At 38.4% G+C, this 15,210-nt stretch overlaps 1 protein-coding gene and 1 long non-coding RNA gene across 3 annotated transcripts; both read left to right on the top strand.

The window, feature by feature from the left end:
- Positions 1–758: 758 nt before the first annotated feature.
- On the top strand, positions 759–4,650 carry LOC145792510 (uncharacterized). Of its 2 annotated transcripts, none has more exons than XM_082873186.1 (3): positions 759–2,869; positions 2,969–3,999; positions 4,099–4,650. In XM_082873186.1, exons 2-3 carry the CDS (start codon positions 3,125–3,127, stop codon positions 4,538–4,540), a joined length of 1,317 nt encoding a protein of 438 aa, XP_082729312.1. In that variant the 5' UTR covers positions 759–2,869; positions 2,969–3,124; the 3' UTR covers positions 4,541–4,650. The 2 variants fall into 2 exon arrangements, with proteins under 2 accessions (XP_082729312.1, XP_082729313.1); XM_082873187.1 differs by having other exon boundaries at positions 1,485–2,869; positions 4,099–4,648.
- Positions 4,651–6,200: 1,550 nt separating this feature from the next.
- On the top strand, positions 6,201–7,895 carry LOC145792213 (uncharacterized). The gene is made up of 3 exons (XR_014331601.1): positions 6,201–6,401; positions 6,495–6,909; positions 7,006–7,895. It is a non-coding gene; the product is annotated as an uncharacterized LOC145792213 (long non-coding RNA).
- Positions 7,896–15,210: the final 7,315 nt, after the last annotated feature.

The raw sequence follows: 15,210 nt of genomic DNA, 5'->3' as shown, positions 1-15,210 counted from the left end.
TATAAAATTATATGAACAGAAAAATAAAAGAAGAATCTTCGTAATGTCTTCATATTCAAAATTATTGATATATCTGTCTAGGTTACAAATCACGTTTTTAAGGAAATTTTATTTATACATAAATTTTGAAGTAATTATTTTTTTAAAGTAAATCTGATTAAGGAAATTTGATTTATACATAACCATGCTTTTGTTAAGTAATTTTTTCTATCTTCAGAAAACGTGGTTGCAAACCACGGTTTTACTGTTGACTCGTGGATAATAATCACTTCTAATCAAAATGTAAAAATTCAACAAAGAATTCAAAACTAGCACTCATTCTTGTTTGTCACAGACACTCACAAACACTCTCTCTATCCCTCTCTCTAACACACACACCCACAACACTCACACTCACATCAAACATATACAATTTTTAATATATATAAATTTTATTTTGTAAAATTCAGACCAATATTAAATATATATAATAATAATTGATAATAGCAAATAATAATCAACTATATAAAATGATTATTTTTTTACTTTAATTCTTAAAATGTAATTTTTTTTGGGTAAATTACGCTGACACCCCTAAGGTTTATATTTATGACAGTTATTCCCCCACCTTTGAAAAAAAAAAATTCATTGGAAAAAAAATAAAAATAATTGGAAAAATAATTTATTTCAAAAGAAAAATTAAATTAAAAAAATTAATTATTCTGAATTTTATAAAATAAAATTTATATATATTAAAAATTATATATGTCTCATGTGAGTGTAAGTGTTATGGGTGTATGTGTCAGAGAGAGAGATAGAGAGAGTGAGTGTCAGTGTCTGTGACAAAGAAGAGTGAGTGCTGGTTTTAAATTTTTGTTCAAAATGTGTTTTGAAAACACGTTTTTACATATTTTACTTACAAGCGTGGTCACGAATATGTATAAATAAGTTTTCTTTATGTATAAATCAAGTTTACCAACACTTTATAATTTATATAAAGTCACAACCTACACTCATAATTTATGTCATGATGTGAAATTTAGGTAAATTAGAAATATTGTTACTTTGATGTAAAGTTAGGTTTACCTACACTCATAAGTTTACCTACCTCATAAGATTGTTGGATTTTCCTACATTCATAAGTTTACCTACACTCAAAGTAACAAGATTAACAATTTATACTTATAAGTTTATGTAAATTACTTAGATTTATAATTTATCAATTACCTAAATCAACTTACATCAATTATATTTATTTAATGATTACAAATGTTGTTACTTTATAATTTATAATCATTTTTTTATAATTTATACAAAATTAATCCAAAATTAATAAAAGATTTTTAGACCTAAAACTTAGTTGAATTACATTTAATGTGCACAAGAGCATGATCTTAATCATAATAAGTAATGTAAAAAGCATAACAGAAGAGCATGATGTTAATTTTGTATGTGTTGTAAGATGTTTTTCTTAAAAAGCTAAAAAATCTAAAGCATTATCATTATTTTAACTCATATTTTAATTAAAAAATCAATAATGATTGTTGGATTATAATTGATGATTACTTAAATACAGTTTTTGCGTCACAAGTAATTGTACTTGAATGAGTTAAAATTCATATAATTCTTTTACGAGTACAAGGAGATATAAGTATATTGTTGCTATTTTAATGTTTTTTGTCTTAATTGAAGCAAGTATATGGACACTGTTCCAATTATTTTCTACTGAGGGGGAAACATAATTCGAGATCCCGATGAAGGCGTATCATATGATGCTGAGCCGAAAGGGATATATGCGGTGCAAATTGGCACCACGCTTAGCAATTTGGAGGAGATGTTTACGTCAAAGGTGGCAAGTTACGAGGAAAGTGTCCGATTGACCTTCAAATGTAGATATCCTTATCGCCAGTGGCAAGCACACAGCAAATACAAGATATTACCAATCAATGACGATGAGGCGTTGAACACCGTATTAAGTCTCGGTATAACTTTTCAAGCACCAAATTGTTTGGAAGTCTACATTGATAAAGAGATTGTACACAATATCCCGAACATGGCACAAATGGATTCTCGTCCGTTCACTACATTGCTGACGCATGGGATTGACACAACAGTGTTTCAGTCTCCTATGTATGAATCGGATCAATGTTATCCACTAGGCTACACACAACAGTCATTTCAAGGCCATGGTGTAAAATCAAGTTCACGTGATGGATATAGGTATGAATTTGACAGTAACACACAAGATGTGCCCACATGTAGCCATCATACCACTCCGGTTGAAGTTGCTGGTAATATGGCTGAAATAGTGAACGAGGTGCAGTTTGCTGACAGTGACATGTACGATCCTGATGTCGCCCTAAATGATGATGACAATGACATGTGTGATGAAGAAAATTTATTAGGCGGATCAGATGATGATGATGATGATGATGAAGAATATGATGCCCAGGCTCCCGTTGACCCTGAAAATGCCCCCATTCCACCTAGAGTTGAAATCCCTTTCTATGACAACATTCACATGGGTGGTGATTTTGACATTAGTACCCGTGATGTCGTTTCCCGTAACCGGATCTGGAGCGCTGAAAATCCCGAGTTGGACAGAGGAATGGTTTTTGTTGATAAGAAGCAACTTCTACATACTGTGAAATTGTACCATGCAACAAATAATCGAGAGTATAAGGTCGTAACCTCCAAGCGAGACCTTTGGGTGTCTGCTTGCAAGCACGACTGCAGTTGGTGGTTGTGTGCATCTCTTAGTAGGAAACATGGTCTTTTTGAAATAAAGCAGTACAGGGGTCCTCACCATTGTTTATACCCACGAATGAACAGGGACCACACTAATATTAGCTCCAGTTACATTGCTTCTCATATTTTGGGACAAGTTGCGGTTAGTATAAAAAATAAATGTTTACATATATATACATATTTGTTTGTTTATAGTGTTCACATCCAGATAATCCAACTCATATTTGATTGTCGTATGCAGAATGAACCTGATATGCCGATTAAGAATGTCATCGAAGATATAAAAAAGACCATGAACTATAGTATATCATACAAGAAGGCGTGGCATGCAAGGGCAAAAGCAATTAAAATGGTATTCGGTGATTGAGATGAATCATATAGGCAGTTGCCTAAATTCATGCATGCATTACAGACATCGAATCCTGGCACCATCGTGACATGGAAGCACAGATATACCGGGCATACAACCATTATGCCCGTCTTCCACTTTGTTTTCTGGTCTTTCAAACCCGTCATCGATGGCTTTAGATATTGTAGGCCTATTATAACTATAGATGGTATATTCTTATACAGTAAATACACTGGTGTGTTGCTTGTAGCAACGATTGTCACTGCCAATGGCAAAATATTACCGCTTGCATTCGCTGTTGTCGACAGGGAGAGTTTGGAGTCTTGGTCGTTCTTCATTCAAAATATCAAGGAACATATTGTCATGGACCGACAGGGAGTGACTTTGATATCTGATCGAGCTGAGAGTATTTTAGCTGCTGTGAGGCGGCATTGGCTGAATCCGTCGCTCCAATTTGTTGGATATCATCGGCACTGCCTTCGACATGTTTGTAGTAACTTTAACACACATTTCAGAAATAAGGAGCTCAAACAACTTCTGTGGAAAGCAGGGAGTGCTGATCAACGACGAAAGTGTAATGGTTACTTAGATCAGATACAGGCTATAAACCAAGAAGCCATCAATTGGGTCTACAAGATGAATCATGAGGACTGGGCCCTTGCATATCACGGTGGATATCGCTGGGGGGTATTGACCAGTAATGATGCAAAGTGCTTCAACAGCGTCTTAAAAGGTGCAAGGAACTTACCTATTTCAGCTATGGTTGAATTTACATTTCGACGACTTGTCAAATATTTTGACGAGATGGGAGCCCAAGCTGAAACAGATGTACGCAATGAGTTCCAATACCCTAGAGAGATGCAAAGAACTATGGAGGAGGGTATCGCAAGGGGAAATACTTTCAAGTTGATATCGTATGACAGGTTAGTTTGTAATGTGAAAAAATTGTTATTATTATGTTGTTAAGTTAATTACACCTAAAAACATGAACTTGATTAGTTTGTATCAATATTGTCTTATAGGCCCCGCTGTGTATTTGAGGTGCAAACATCTTTTCGCCGTGGACGAGGTCGCAATAGACAGATTGTGCGGATGAATCAATCCACGTGCAGTTGTGGGAAATATGAGATAAGACACTATCCATGTTCCCATATGCTCGTTGTAATGTCTGAATGCGGTGACAATCCATTCCAGTACGTTGATCCAATATATAGGTTTCCTGTATACATGAGGGTTTGGGAAACTAAATTCAATCCAATACCGCATCAAGATTATTGGGATGATCCGCAGTGGACCTTCTTGCCTAATGAAGTTCGTGTGCGAGAAGTAAAACGGGGTCGTACATCTATGGCTCGTATTCCGAATGAGATGGATATATCAGACAGGCGTTTGACAGCTCGTTGCAGTGAGTGCCACCAGACAGGTCATGACAGGCGAACATGTCTGGCGCGACTTGGTCGATGAAGACTATGTAATACTTACATGTTGTAATATATCATTTTGAAATTCTTCATTTGTAATAAATCATTTAATTATGTATTTTTAAATTCTGTATTTGTAAACGGGGTCGTATATTTAAAATGTGTATTACAAAATGTGTACTTGATTCAAAAATGTGTAATGCAAAATTGAAAATATGTATAATTTATTCAAACTTGTACAATTTATTGAAAATGTGTACTAGTTTTTCACCGTGTACTTGATTGAAAATGTGTATTACATGATTCTATACTTAATCACGTAGTTCTTCTACCATTTCAAAATTTCATATTTTTGAATAAATTAAATATCGAATGCTTCAATCATTGTTCACATTTTATAATTTAAAAAATTTACAAATTTTAAAAAAATTAACCTATTATAAATTAAAATTTTAAAAATTGGAATGCTGCAGTCATTGTTCACAATTACAAAATTGTATATGTATTTTGCAAAATTTATAATTTATTCAAACTTTTAGCATTACAAAATCAATATTTAAGTTTTGTCAAATATGCCATAAATGTAATCATTAATTTCGAATTGCTTCCGTGTAAGTGGCACATAAATTTGTCTTTTCTCGAACCCATAACATTTACTTCATTGTATTTTACATCGTTAAGTACAAAATCAATAATTACAATTTTCTCTGTTATTATGTTATGATTAAATGAGATTTTGATATGGATGATCTAATATTTCAGTTGTACAAGCTTCATGGCACATGTACCTGAGGAGGTTCCACTGTTCAGACAGGCACATCGGGCTGACAGGATGTGGGACCGTCCGGTATGCAATAACGTTTGTTGGACTTTACGCCTACAATTAAAATACATTGCATTCTGTTGTATATTTCGTGATAATGTTATTATTTAAATTGGTCATTCTGTTATACAGGATGAGGCACGCATCGTGTTGACATGCCGTCGGGCAGATTCTGGATTGTGGGAGCATCCGTTGGACCATAGAGTCTTGCAGTATCTATTACGCGCAGGATTCTATGGTGTGTATCGTATCGGGCATATTCGACTGGACCACGCACTCATCACTGCTCTCGTCGAGAGGTGGCGCACAGAGACTCATATATTCCATTTCCCGATCGGGGAGGCCACCGTCACGTTGCAGGATGTATCCGTCCTATATGGTCTTCGGATTGATGGCCGAGCAGTTACTGGAGTTGACCCATCTGTCGCGACGGAGCAGTGGGTAGCCCTATGTGCTGAGCTATTGGGAGTAGCACCTACACCAGCAGATTTACAGGTAGGTAGAGTAAGGGTGAGGTGGCTAGCCGAGCACTTTGCTTATCTTCCAAATCACGCTCCAGATGAGTTGGTACAGCAGCATACCCGAGCATATATTCTGTGACATATTAGGGGGGTACTTCTCCCTGATAAGTCACAGAACCTGGTCAAGCTGATGTACTTGCCATTGCTGAGAGACATTGAGGAGATTGGGCAGTACAGCTGGGGTAGCGCGGCTCTGTCATGGTTGTATAGGATTCTATGTCGAGCAGCTCAGGTGGGTACGAGGGAGATTGGAGGACCACTTGTGTTGCTACAGGTTAGTAACAATTTTATTACATGTCAATTCATATTGTATGCCATATATCAGTATTGTAATTGTGTTCAAACTATTGCAGATTCGGGCATGGGAGAGATTGATTCGCATTGCCCCGTCTAGGCGGCAACTGGTTGGTCCTGGTGAGCTGCCTATGGGTGAGGGGGACATGCAGTTGCCCACCGGATCACGAGGTAGCCGGTGGAGGGTTGACATGGGCCACGAGGTCGTCTCGACCCACGTAGTGGTAGTTTATAGAGACCAGCTGGACCGGATGATCGAGGGCGAGGTATGAAATTTTTTGATTGCATTTTAGTTGTCTTCTTCATTGTATATGTTTTGAGTTCACGAGCAAAATTTAATTTATTTGTCGTCATTGTAGTTTATCTGGCAGCTTTACGCTGGGGTCCTCGGTACGCTCCCCGACTACTGCCGACTGGGTCAGGAGATATGGATGGCGAGAGTGCCACTTATTTGTTTTGACGTGGTTGAGTGGCATCTCCCCCATCGTGTCCTCCGACAGTTTGGTCGGGTGTAGTCCATGCCGGATCGGTTCGACACTGAGTGGCAGTTGCACGTCACTGATAGGCGTGGCCGAGCTGGCATTGACTGGCATCTATTTTATATGCGATATATACAGTTATGGGATGCCCGCCGGGATAGTATTGTACAGGCTGACTACAGCGATGAGGTATTACATGTTGTGGTATCGGCGACATACACACCTACTAGTCGGGAATCCGAGCCACGTGTCTGAGTCTGGATATCAGGGAGTTGGCCCTTATCTTGAGGCATTGGTGAGTATCATATTATGTGTCAGATAATTATTAAAATCATACTTTATTTACTTTCAGTCAACTGTAGCCTAATAATACGTCTGAATGTTTGTTCAGGTGGCTGGAGTTGGGAGGTCATTTCACTTGGCTGAGGACGCCCATTTGAGACGTGATGGGCAGCATGCCTTGCAGGCCGTTGCAGAGATCCGGGAGTTATTGTACCAGGCATTCTAGCTTGCCCATCGGGGAGATCGTTTGCATTATGGCCACTACGATGTACACACTTCAGCAGCTGCTCCAGACACATCAGCGCCGTCTACGTCAGGGCCTTCCACTTCAGCGCCTGCCACATCAGTTCCTTTGACATAAGTCACCCCACCACATACTACCCCATACATATCTGTAGATTCCCTCGACGTACTTCCTACACAGCATACTGGCATACCTTATGTGCCTGACCCTGATTGGACACCGCCCCGATACATGCATGACGTTGTTACCCCACCCACCCAGTTACCACCACCAGACAGTTCGACGGCGACCATGAGTACACATGATGCAGTTCTCACTGACATCTTCCACGTTGACGCTGAGGCCCATATTGAGCCCCCACCCAGAGCGCGCGGGAGAGGCCGAGGTTTTGGTTGTGGCAGACGTCGCGGCCGAGGTCGGGGTGCGGGTAGAGGCAGAGGTCGAGCTCCAGTTGCAGATCGTGATATAGTTGCACCAGATGATGGAGTTTCACAGCTCACAGCAGTATCCGATCTTCCGCCATAGACAGGATCAGGGGCAGCACATGCAGTAGAGGGGGGGTCACACTCATAGGCTCCACAGGATACGCATTTACGATTGGGGGAGCCAGATATTCAGAGAGTCTACCGCAGGAGACCGAGGAGGGAGGTCCACGGTCGGGATTGTGGAACTGGGGGCAGGTTAGGGCATTAGCGGGTGTGATGTGGAGTGTATAGTTTATTTTATTTATAGTTTTTGTTATAGTTTTTGTAAATCAAACTTGTACAGATGATGTAAATGCGTCATACTTATTTATTCGAAAAATATAATTTTACAATTTTTTATTCTTACTTGTTTTGATGATTTCCATAAAAATGAAAAGGAAAACAGGAAAAAAAGGATAAGAATTGATAGGATTTTATTATTGAGCGAGATTGGAGGACCACTTGTGTTGCTACAGGTTACTAAAAATTTTATACAAAAAAAATATGGGAAAAAAATGTAAACATTGCATAATGGATAGTTGTGGGGAAAAATATGAGTAAACAGGAAACAAAACAAATATCTAAACAAACACATAATTTTGTTTTCCCTTTTCTTTCACTTTTCTGAATGATTGCATTCACTGTCTTCTTTTCATGTACAAACCAATGATAACCAAACAAAATGTAGACATATATATTTGTTGTTCATACATCTTAAACGTGTATTTCAACTATTTGTTATATGAACATGTATTCCATTAAGTATCATTATTATATTCCACATCAATAATGCATGAAATCATGAAAGTTTAGTTGAAGTAGCGTTCTTCCAAATAACAATAACGGAGAGAAAGTAAAGGTAGAATTACAAGAACTATTCGAAAGCAATTGAAATATCTCCCTTCATTGATAAGTCGTGGATAAGCATTAAAAATTGCATGCATTACAGAAATGGTTTGGGCGTTCATCCAAACAATTTCATTCATTATCATCATCATCTGACATCTCAATATCAGATTCATACATAACATCCATGCTCTAGGCATAGTACTGGTGTGCATCGTCCATTAACCCATCTTCGGCACGCTCATTTGCGGTCTTCATTAGTCTGGACCTTTGCAAACATTGGGTCATGCGATTAACCTCGTCGCGGATACGATGCAATGTCCTTTGCAACAACTGTGGAGTGTCAGTTAGCATACGCATGGCTAACCGACGAGGAAATTTAAGATTAACTTCATGACATAGCTCAACGAGAACATTTGCTCGAGTTTTGCGAAATTCCCACTCAACTCTCATGGTATTGACGGTGGCACGTGAGTAACGCAAATTTAGATTTATTGGGTATTCAAATTCATCTCCATCTGCAACCCAATACCGACCCATTGCTGAATACAGATCAACCACCGTATATCTCATGATGATATTGCTCGAAATAGCTGTAAAACTTTTGTTGTGATATGATGCGATATTTATACCATATATACACATGGTAGCTGTATGTATGAAATTATTGTCAACAACTATGCATCAGAGTTGTCATGTCAACTTTTATGACCTGAACAACTATGCATCAACTTGATAGGAGTTGTCACTTCGACTTTTATGAATTGCATAATTTACTGTTATTCCAAAACAAAAAGTAAAAACATAAAAAAATAATAATAAAATAAAAACCAAGCTGATCAACCGACTAAACGTCTGAATTAGTCAAATTTCTTTGCCTGAATTTTTTTTAAAAAAATAAATGTGAACTCACAATTTAAAAATCTTTAAAATATTTTTAAATTTTTGGAAATATTTATTCACAAATTTGTTTTACTTTTTAGGTGTATTGACATATTTATTAATTTAATGTTATTTTGTTATGACACCCCCTCAAAATTTTAATGGATTGCATAATTCACAAGGGCACAGTAGGTATGGTACGATAATAAATTGTAGCTCGGCGCAGTGATACGTCCAACATTTGTCAGTGATGCTCGCCAATGATTTGAACAGATGTAATAATTTGGATGCTTTGTTTTTTCCTCAGATGCTATGTGACTTTGTGCAGCGATGCAGTGCTGCATCTGATTTTGTGCAGCGATGCAGTGATGCATGTGACTTTGTGCAGTAATGCAGTGATGCATGTCACTTTGTGCAGTGATGCAGTAATGCATGTCACTTTCTGACTTTGCGACCACATGGCAATAGTGTTGATAAACAATTATGTGATGGACTAAAGGAGTAAAGTTGTAACAACCCTCGCTACTGTTTACCGATAAACTACTGATTACCGTTAAAATGAACTAATTATGACTGATAAGTGAACTGAATAAACTACTGAACGGACTGACTGAAATTGAACCTGAATTGACTGAGTATATCTGTTCAATTGTATGTCTATCTGTTTGATTGTTTGATTATCTGTTTGTGTTTTTATGTTTGAACTGCTAATTGAAGGCCTTATTGGCGGCCGAATCGGAAATCGATTAGTGTTTTATGATCATCGTAATTTATGTGATTTTATAGCATAATTACCTGAAAACTGATTAGGTATGATTAAATTAGATTAAAATGAGCTTAATTGCATAGTTGGCCTTATTCACCATTTTGCCACCACTAGTGGACCACTAGCTTAGCACTCTTGAGACTCATTCCTTTGTATCAAAACATACCTCATCAGCTTTTTTGTTGCCTTCAACCGACCAAGGAAGAGAGTGAGGGAGAGTTGAGTTGTTCTTAAGAGTTTGGCTAGAGAACTTGAAGTATTGAAGTGTAAATTGGCGAATTGAACCTCAAGACTAGTAATTAAGGAACCTAGGTATGAATTTCATCCTCTTGATTGTATCTTTAAGTTGATTCATGCATGGTTCATGTCTAATTGAGGAGCTAAGTCATAATTTAGTTCTAACATGTTGAATTATAGCTTAATTCATGCATGCATGTTTGAATTGTTGAGTTGTGAGTTGATTTCATGGTAAAATGTTACATGCATGTTCATATTGTGTTTAAGTCCATGATTTCATCTTGTCCTTGGAAGAATTGGCTCACTAGAGCATGAAATGAAGCTTTGAAATGATTTAAACTCATGCATGTCATGTTTGAAATATTGTTCATGAAAATTGGTTTCAAATTGAGTTTATTTGAAACACCCTTGGGCTTTGATTTTGCAAATTGAGCTTTGAATCATGTTAAAGTATGAGTTTCGATGTGTTTTGCTGGAAAATTGGCCCAAGAGGATCGAATTTATGGTTTGAAAACTTGGTTTTGAGCTTGAGGTGCAAATCTGGAATTTCCAGAATTTGGACTCACGCTCGAGCGGGGTGATTGGTGCTCAAGCGTGGAAATCGTGCTCCCAGTATTTTTGTTCTGTTTTGAAGTCCGCTCGAGCGGATTAATTGACGCTCGAGCGGGACATTATGTCTCGTGCTCGAGCGGGTGTCGAGCGCCCAATCGAGCGTGATTTTCACCTTTCCAGCACTTTTGACTGTTTTGCATAACGCTCGAGCGGGTAAGTCTACGCTCGAGCGGAAACCTTTGTCTGCATATCCGCTCGAGCGGAGTAACCTACGCTCGAGCGTGACCCCTGTTTTCTGAAAATTTTGAAAATGCTTTTAAAGTGCATCTTTGCATCCTCATCTCATCCTAGGCATTATTAGACCTAGTTTAAGACATCTTTTTGAGGATGTAGATGTAGAACACACCGTGGAATTAGGGGTTAAGTTATTATCTTTCCTAACTGTGTAGCTTAGCGTGTGTTCAATCTGTTAACTGTATAGGGTTGGCGACTGGGGAGACGCGCTCTAGTTTACTGTAGCCCAGAACTCTGTGAGTAACGATTGTGTAAAGATATGTTCAAAAATGATTATTTTCTGAACAACCGAACTGTACTATTTCTGAATTGAATACTGTTAATTGAATGAATGTATGTCCTGTATATTGAACTGTATTGTGGCATCCTTGGCACCTACTGTTTACTATTACTGTTACAAAGATCTCTGTCGGTTCCTTTGTTGGAACCACTACTGTTTACTGACTGATGGCCATCACTACTGTTCGGTCTTTTAAGACCTACTGTTTACTGTACTGTTGTGCTAATGGATATACCACATACGACTGTACTGACTGAACGACTGAAATACTGAAACAATGAACTGTTTTCATTACTGTAAGGACATTCATTCCTAACCCCTTTACGCATTATGTTATTCACTGGGCTTTAGCTCACTGCTCATATATATATGTAGGTGTACAGGCACCAGACCGCGGCTAGAAGCGTCGAGATAGACTCCAGTTTTGTCAAGCCAACCTACGTGCCTCACCGCGAGGTTTCGAACCTGCCATGCTTTGGCTTAGGGGTCTTTTTATTCTCCCCTTCTGTACTGTTTTGAGAACTGAATAGAATGTACTGTACTGTACTGTTAACAGGGATTGGGTCCCTGATCGGAAAGATTGTATATTTGTACATACTGTTTTGTCTGACTGTATATCTTTGAATAAAAGTCTTTTTGCATACAGACTGTCACAGCTCATTGGGCATTGTTTATTTACTATATTGGCTTCCGCCAGCCCCTGTACTCTGTATTACTGTACTACTATTAAGCAGGCCTTCGGTAATCTCGGATTACTGGCCGGTTACGGTGCTAAACCCATAGGGGCGGGTTTGGGTCGTGACAAAAGTGTAATTTACTGAATATAAAAAGAAGCAAAAAATGCAAAGATGAGAAAATGGGATGACTGTGAAGTTCACTAAGTGAAAATAAGATAAAATATAGGCTGTTTACGAATAATATTACTTTAAAACAAAGAAAATTTAAGCATTTAATTTCATTTATAATTTGTTGAAAACACCAATTTGTACTGAAATCGTCAATTCCAAGTGACTACTTATGTATTAAAAAAGTAAGCATGAAAAAATAGTTTCATGTGGCGATGTGACAACTCACTGCATGTTGTTTTATTTGACAACTCACTGCTTTGTTTTATTTGACAACTCACTGCTCCAATATGAAGGGATTGCATTGTCATCCTCTGGCCTACAATTATGATTTTATCTGACAACCACGTCCGTGACTACATCACAGGTACACAAAGTCACGGGTACTCAGGATTGCATGAAATGAAAAGCTAAAAAATAGTATCACGGGTATCACTTATTCCATAGTGCCCCAGCATGCATTATCGTCACTAGATCATCTCTAGTTAACCCTCAGTATGATGTCTATAAATAGCGACACCCCCAGTATGATGTTTGTTCAAGGCATAACAATAGTCATATATCTACAATTACTATTATTATTTGTTTGTTTATTTTATGAACAATGTCTTCAAGAGGTGCAGGAAGTTCATGCCAGCAAAGAAATCCGAAAGTGTGACTGCTACCTCCATTTACTTATGACTACAAGAGCGAAAAGTACTCGAGTCCGAAGGATTATTATGCTGGTATCCGAGCAGAATAAGCGTTCAGGGTAACGGAGCAAGAAGGATTGTTTAATGATCTACGTAACTTTGGGGCACCGGTACCTCATCATCGTTCATTGACCATGGCTAGATGAAATGTGAGTGACTATGAAAAAGCAGTTAGCAGAATTAAGAAGGAGAACAATAGAATGTTGATGCGGAGATGTCGACATTTCATGCTTTAGCTAGCCACCGAAATGGCAGAAGCAAGCAACAGAGATTTGACAGTGATTGAGCGAAATAATGTCTTAAACAATGAAAAATATCTCTCTGACTACTACATGTCAGATGAGGAATGAGAAATCAAACACCTTTATCTGTCATATATGTTTGTATGTTGTCTCATATCTTCGCTACTGGAGTGTAAGACAATGTTGTTGTTCATCTAACGTACGGATGTATTTCAAGTATTTGTTTTATGAACTTGAAGTTTATGAAATAACTACATTTATAACTACACATTTATTAGTTCATGACTTTCTTTATTGAATTGCAATGAGTTAATGAATGTTCTGGATTAATGTATGTTGAATGATGTAAATACTTAAAACACATAAAACAGAACAGGTAGCTCGGTGAAAAGCTTCCCCTAACTGGGGCTCGTGAAATAGGGATTCTATACGTAAAGAATTTCAATCTCCATCGGAAAAGAAGAAAGAGTCGCCTTCCAATTCCTGGAAGTCCAGTCTAAATGATGACTGTAATAAGGAATGGGGGGTTGACAGATAACTAAACTTGGGGGGCTGGACAAACAAGCTCAAAGCCAAGTGGTTGGTCCAATTAGGGAACTAAATAAAGTTCATACAAACGAACTACCGCCTTGAACAACACATAAAACAGAATAGGTAGCTCGGTGAAAAGCTTCCCTTAACTGGGGCTCGTGAAATAGGGATCCTGTACGTAAAGAATTTCAATCTCCATAGGGAAAGAAGAAAGAGTCGCCTTCCAATTCCTGGAAGTCCAGTCAAAATGATGACTGTGGTAAGGAATGGGGGGTTGACAGATAACTAAACTTGGGGGGTTGGACAAACAAGCTCAAAGCCAAGTGGTTGGTCCAGTTGGGGAACTAAATAAAGTTCATACAAACGAACTACCGCCTTGAACAACACATAAAACAGAACAGGTAGCTCGGTGAAAAGCTTCCCTTAACTGGGGCTCGTGAAATAGGGATCCTGTACGTAACAAATTTCAATCTCCATCGGGAAAGAAGAAAGAGTCGCCTTCCAATTCCTGGAAGTCCAGTCTAAATGATGACTGTGGTAAGGAATTGGGGGTTAACAGATAACTAAACTTGGGGGGCTGGACAAACAAGCTCAAAGCCAAGTGGTTGGTCCAGTTGGGGAACTAAATAAAGTTCATACAAACGAACTACCGCCTTGAACAACACATAAAACAGAACAGGTAGCTCGGTGAAAAGCTTTCCTTAATTGGGGCTCGTGAAATAGTTATCCTGTACGTAAAGAATTTCAATCTCCATCGGGAAAGAAGAAAGAGTCGCTTTCCAATTCCTGGAAGTCCAGTCAAAATGATGACTGTGGTAAGGAATGGGGGGTTGACAGATAACTAAACTTGGGGGGCTGGACAAACAAGCTCAAAGCCAAGTGGTTGGTCCAGTTGGGGAACTAAATAAAGTTCATACAAACGAACTACCGCCTTGAACAACACATAAAACAGAACAGGTAGCTCGGTGAAAAGCTCCCCTTAACTGGGGCTCGTGAAATAGGGATCCTGTACGTAAAGAATTTCAATCTCCATCGGGAAAGAAGAAAGAGTCGCCTTCCAATTCCTGGAAGTCCAGTCAAAATGATGACTGTGGTAAGGAATGGGGGGTTGACAGATAACTAAACTTAGGGGGCTAGACAAACAAGCTCAAAGCCAAGTGGTTGGTCCAGTTGGGGAACTAAATAAAGTTCATACAAACGAACTACTGCCTTGAACAACACATAAAACAGAACAGGTAGCTCGGTGAAAAGCTTCCCTTAACTGGGGCTCGTGAAATAGGGATCCTGTACGTAACGAATTTCAATCTCCATCGGGAAAGAAGAAAGAGTTGCCTTCTAATTCCTGGAAGTCCAGTCAAAATGATGACTGTGGTAAGGAATTGGGGGTTGACAGATAACTAAACTTGGGGGGCTGGACAAACAAGCTCAAAGCCAAGTGG

Source organism: Camellia sinensis, chromosome 6 (genome assembly GCF_055761805.1).
Source record: "Camellia sinensis isolate YWXY chromosome 6, ASM5576180v1, whole genome shotgun sequence".
NCBI lineage: Eukaryota > Viridiplantae > Streptophyta > Magnoliopsida > Ericales > Theaceae > Camellia > Camellia sinensis.
Note: the sequence above shows the minus strand (reverse complement) of the source record. Positions and strands in the feature narration are given on the sequence as shown.

Excerpts from the sequence above, each read along its gene's own strand:
- LOC145792510 (XM_082873186.1), top strand. The coding sequence starts at position 3,125 with ATGCATGCATTACAGACATCGAATCCTGGCACCATCGTGACATGGAAG. Across the intron at positions 4,000-4,098 it reads AAGTTGATATCGTATGACAG|GCCCCGCTGTGTATTTGAGG; the intron begins GTTAGTTTGTAA and ends ATTGTCTTATAG.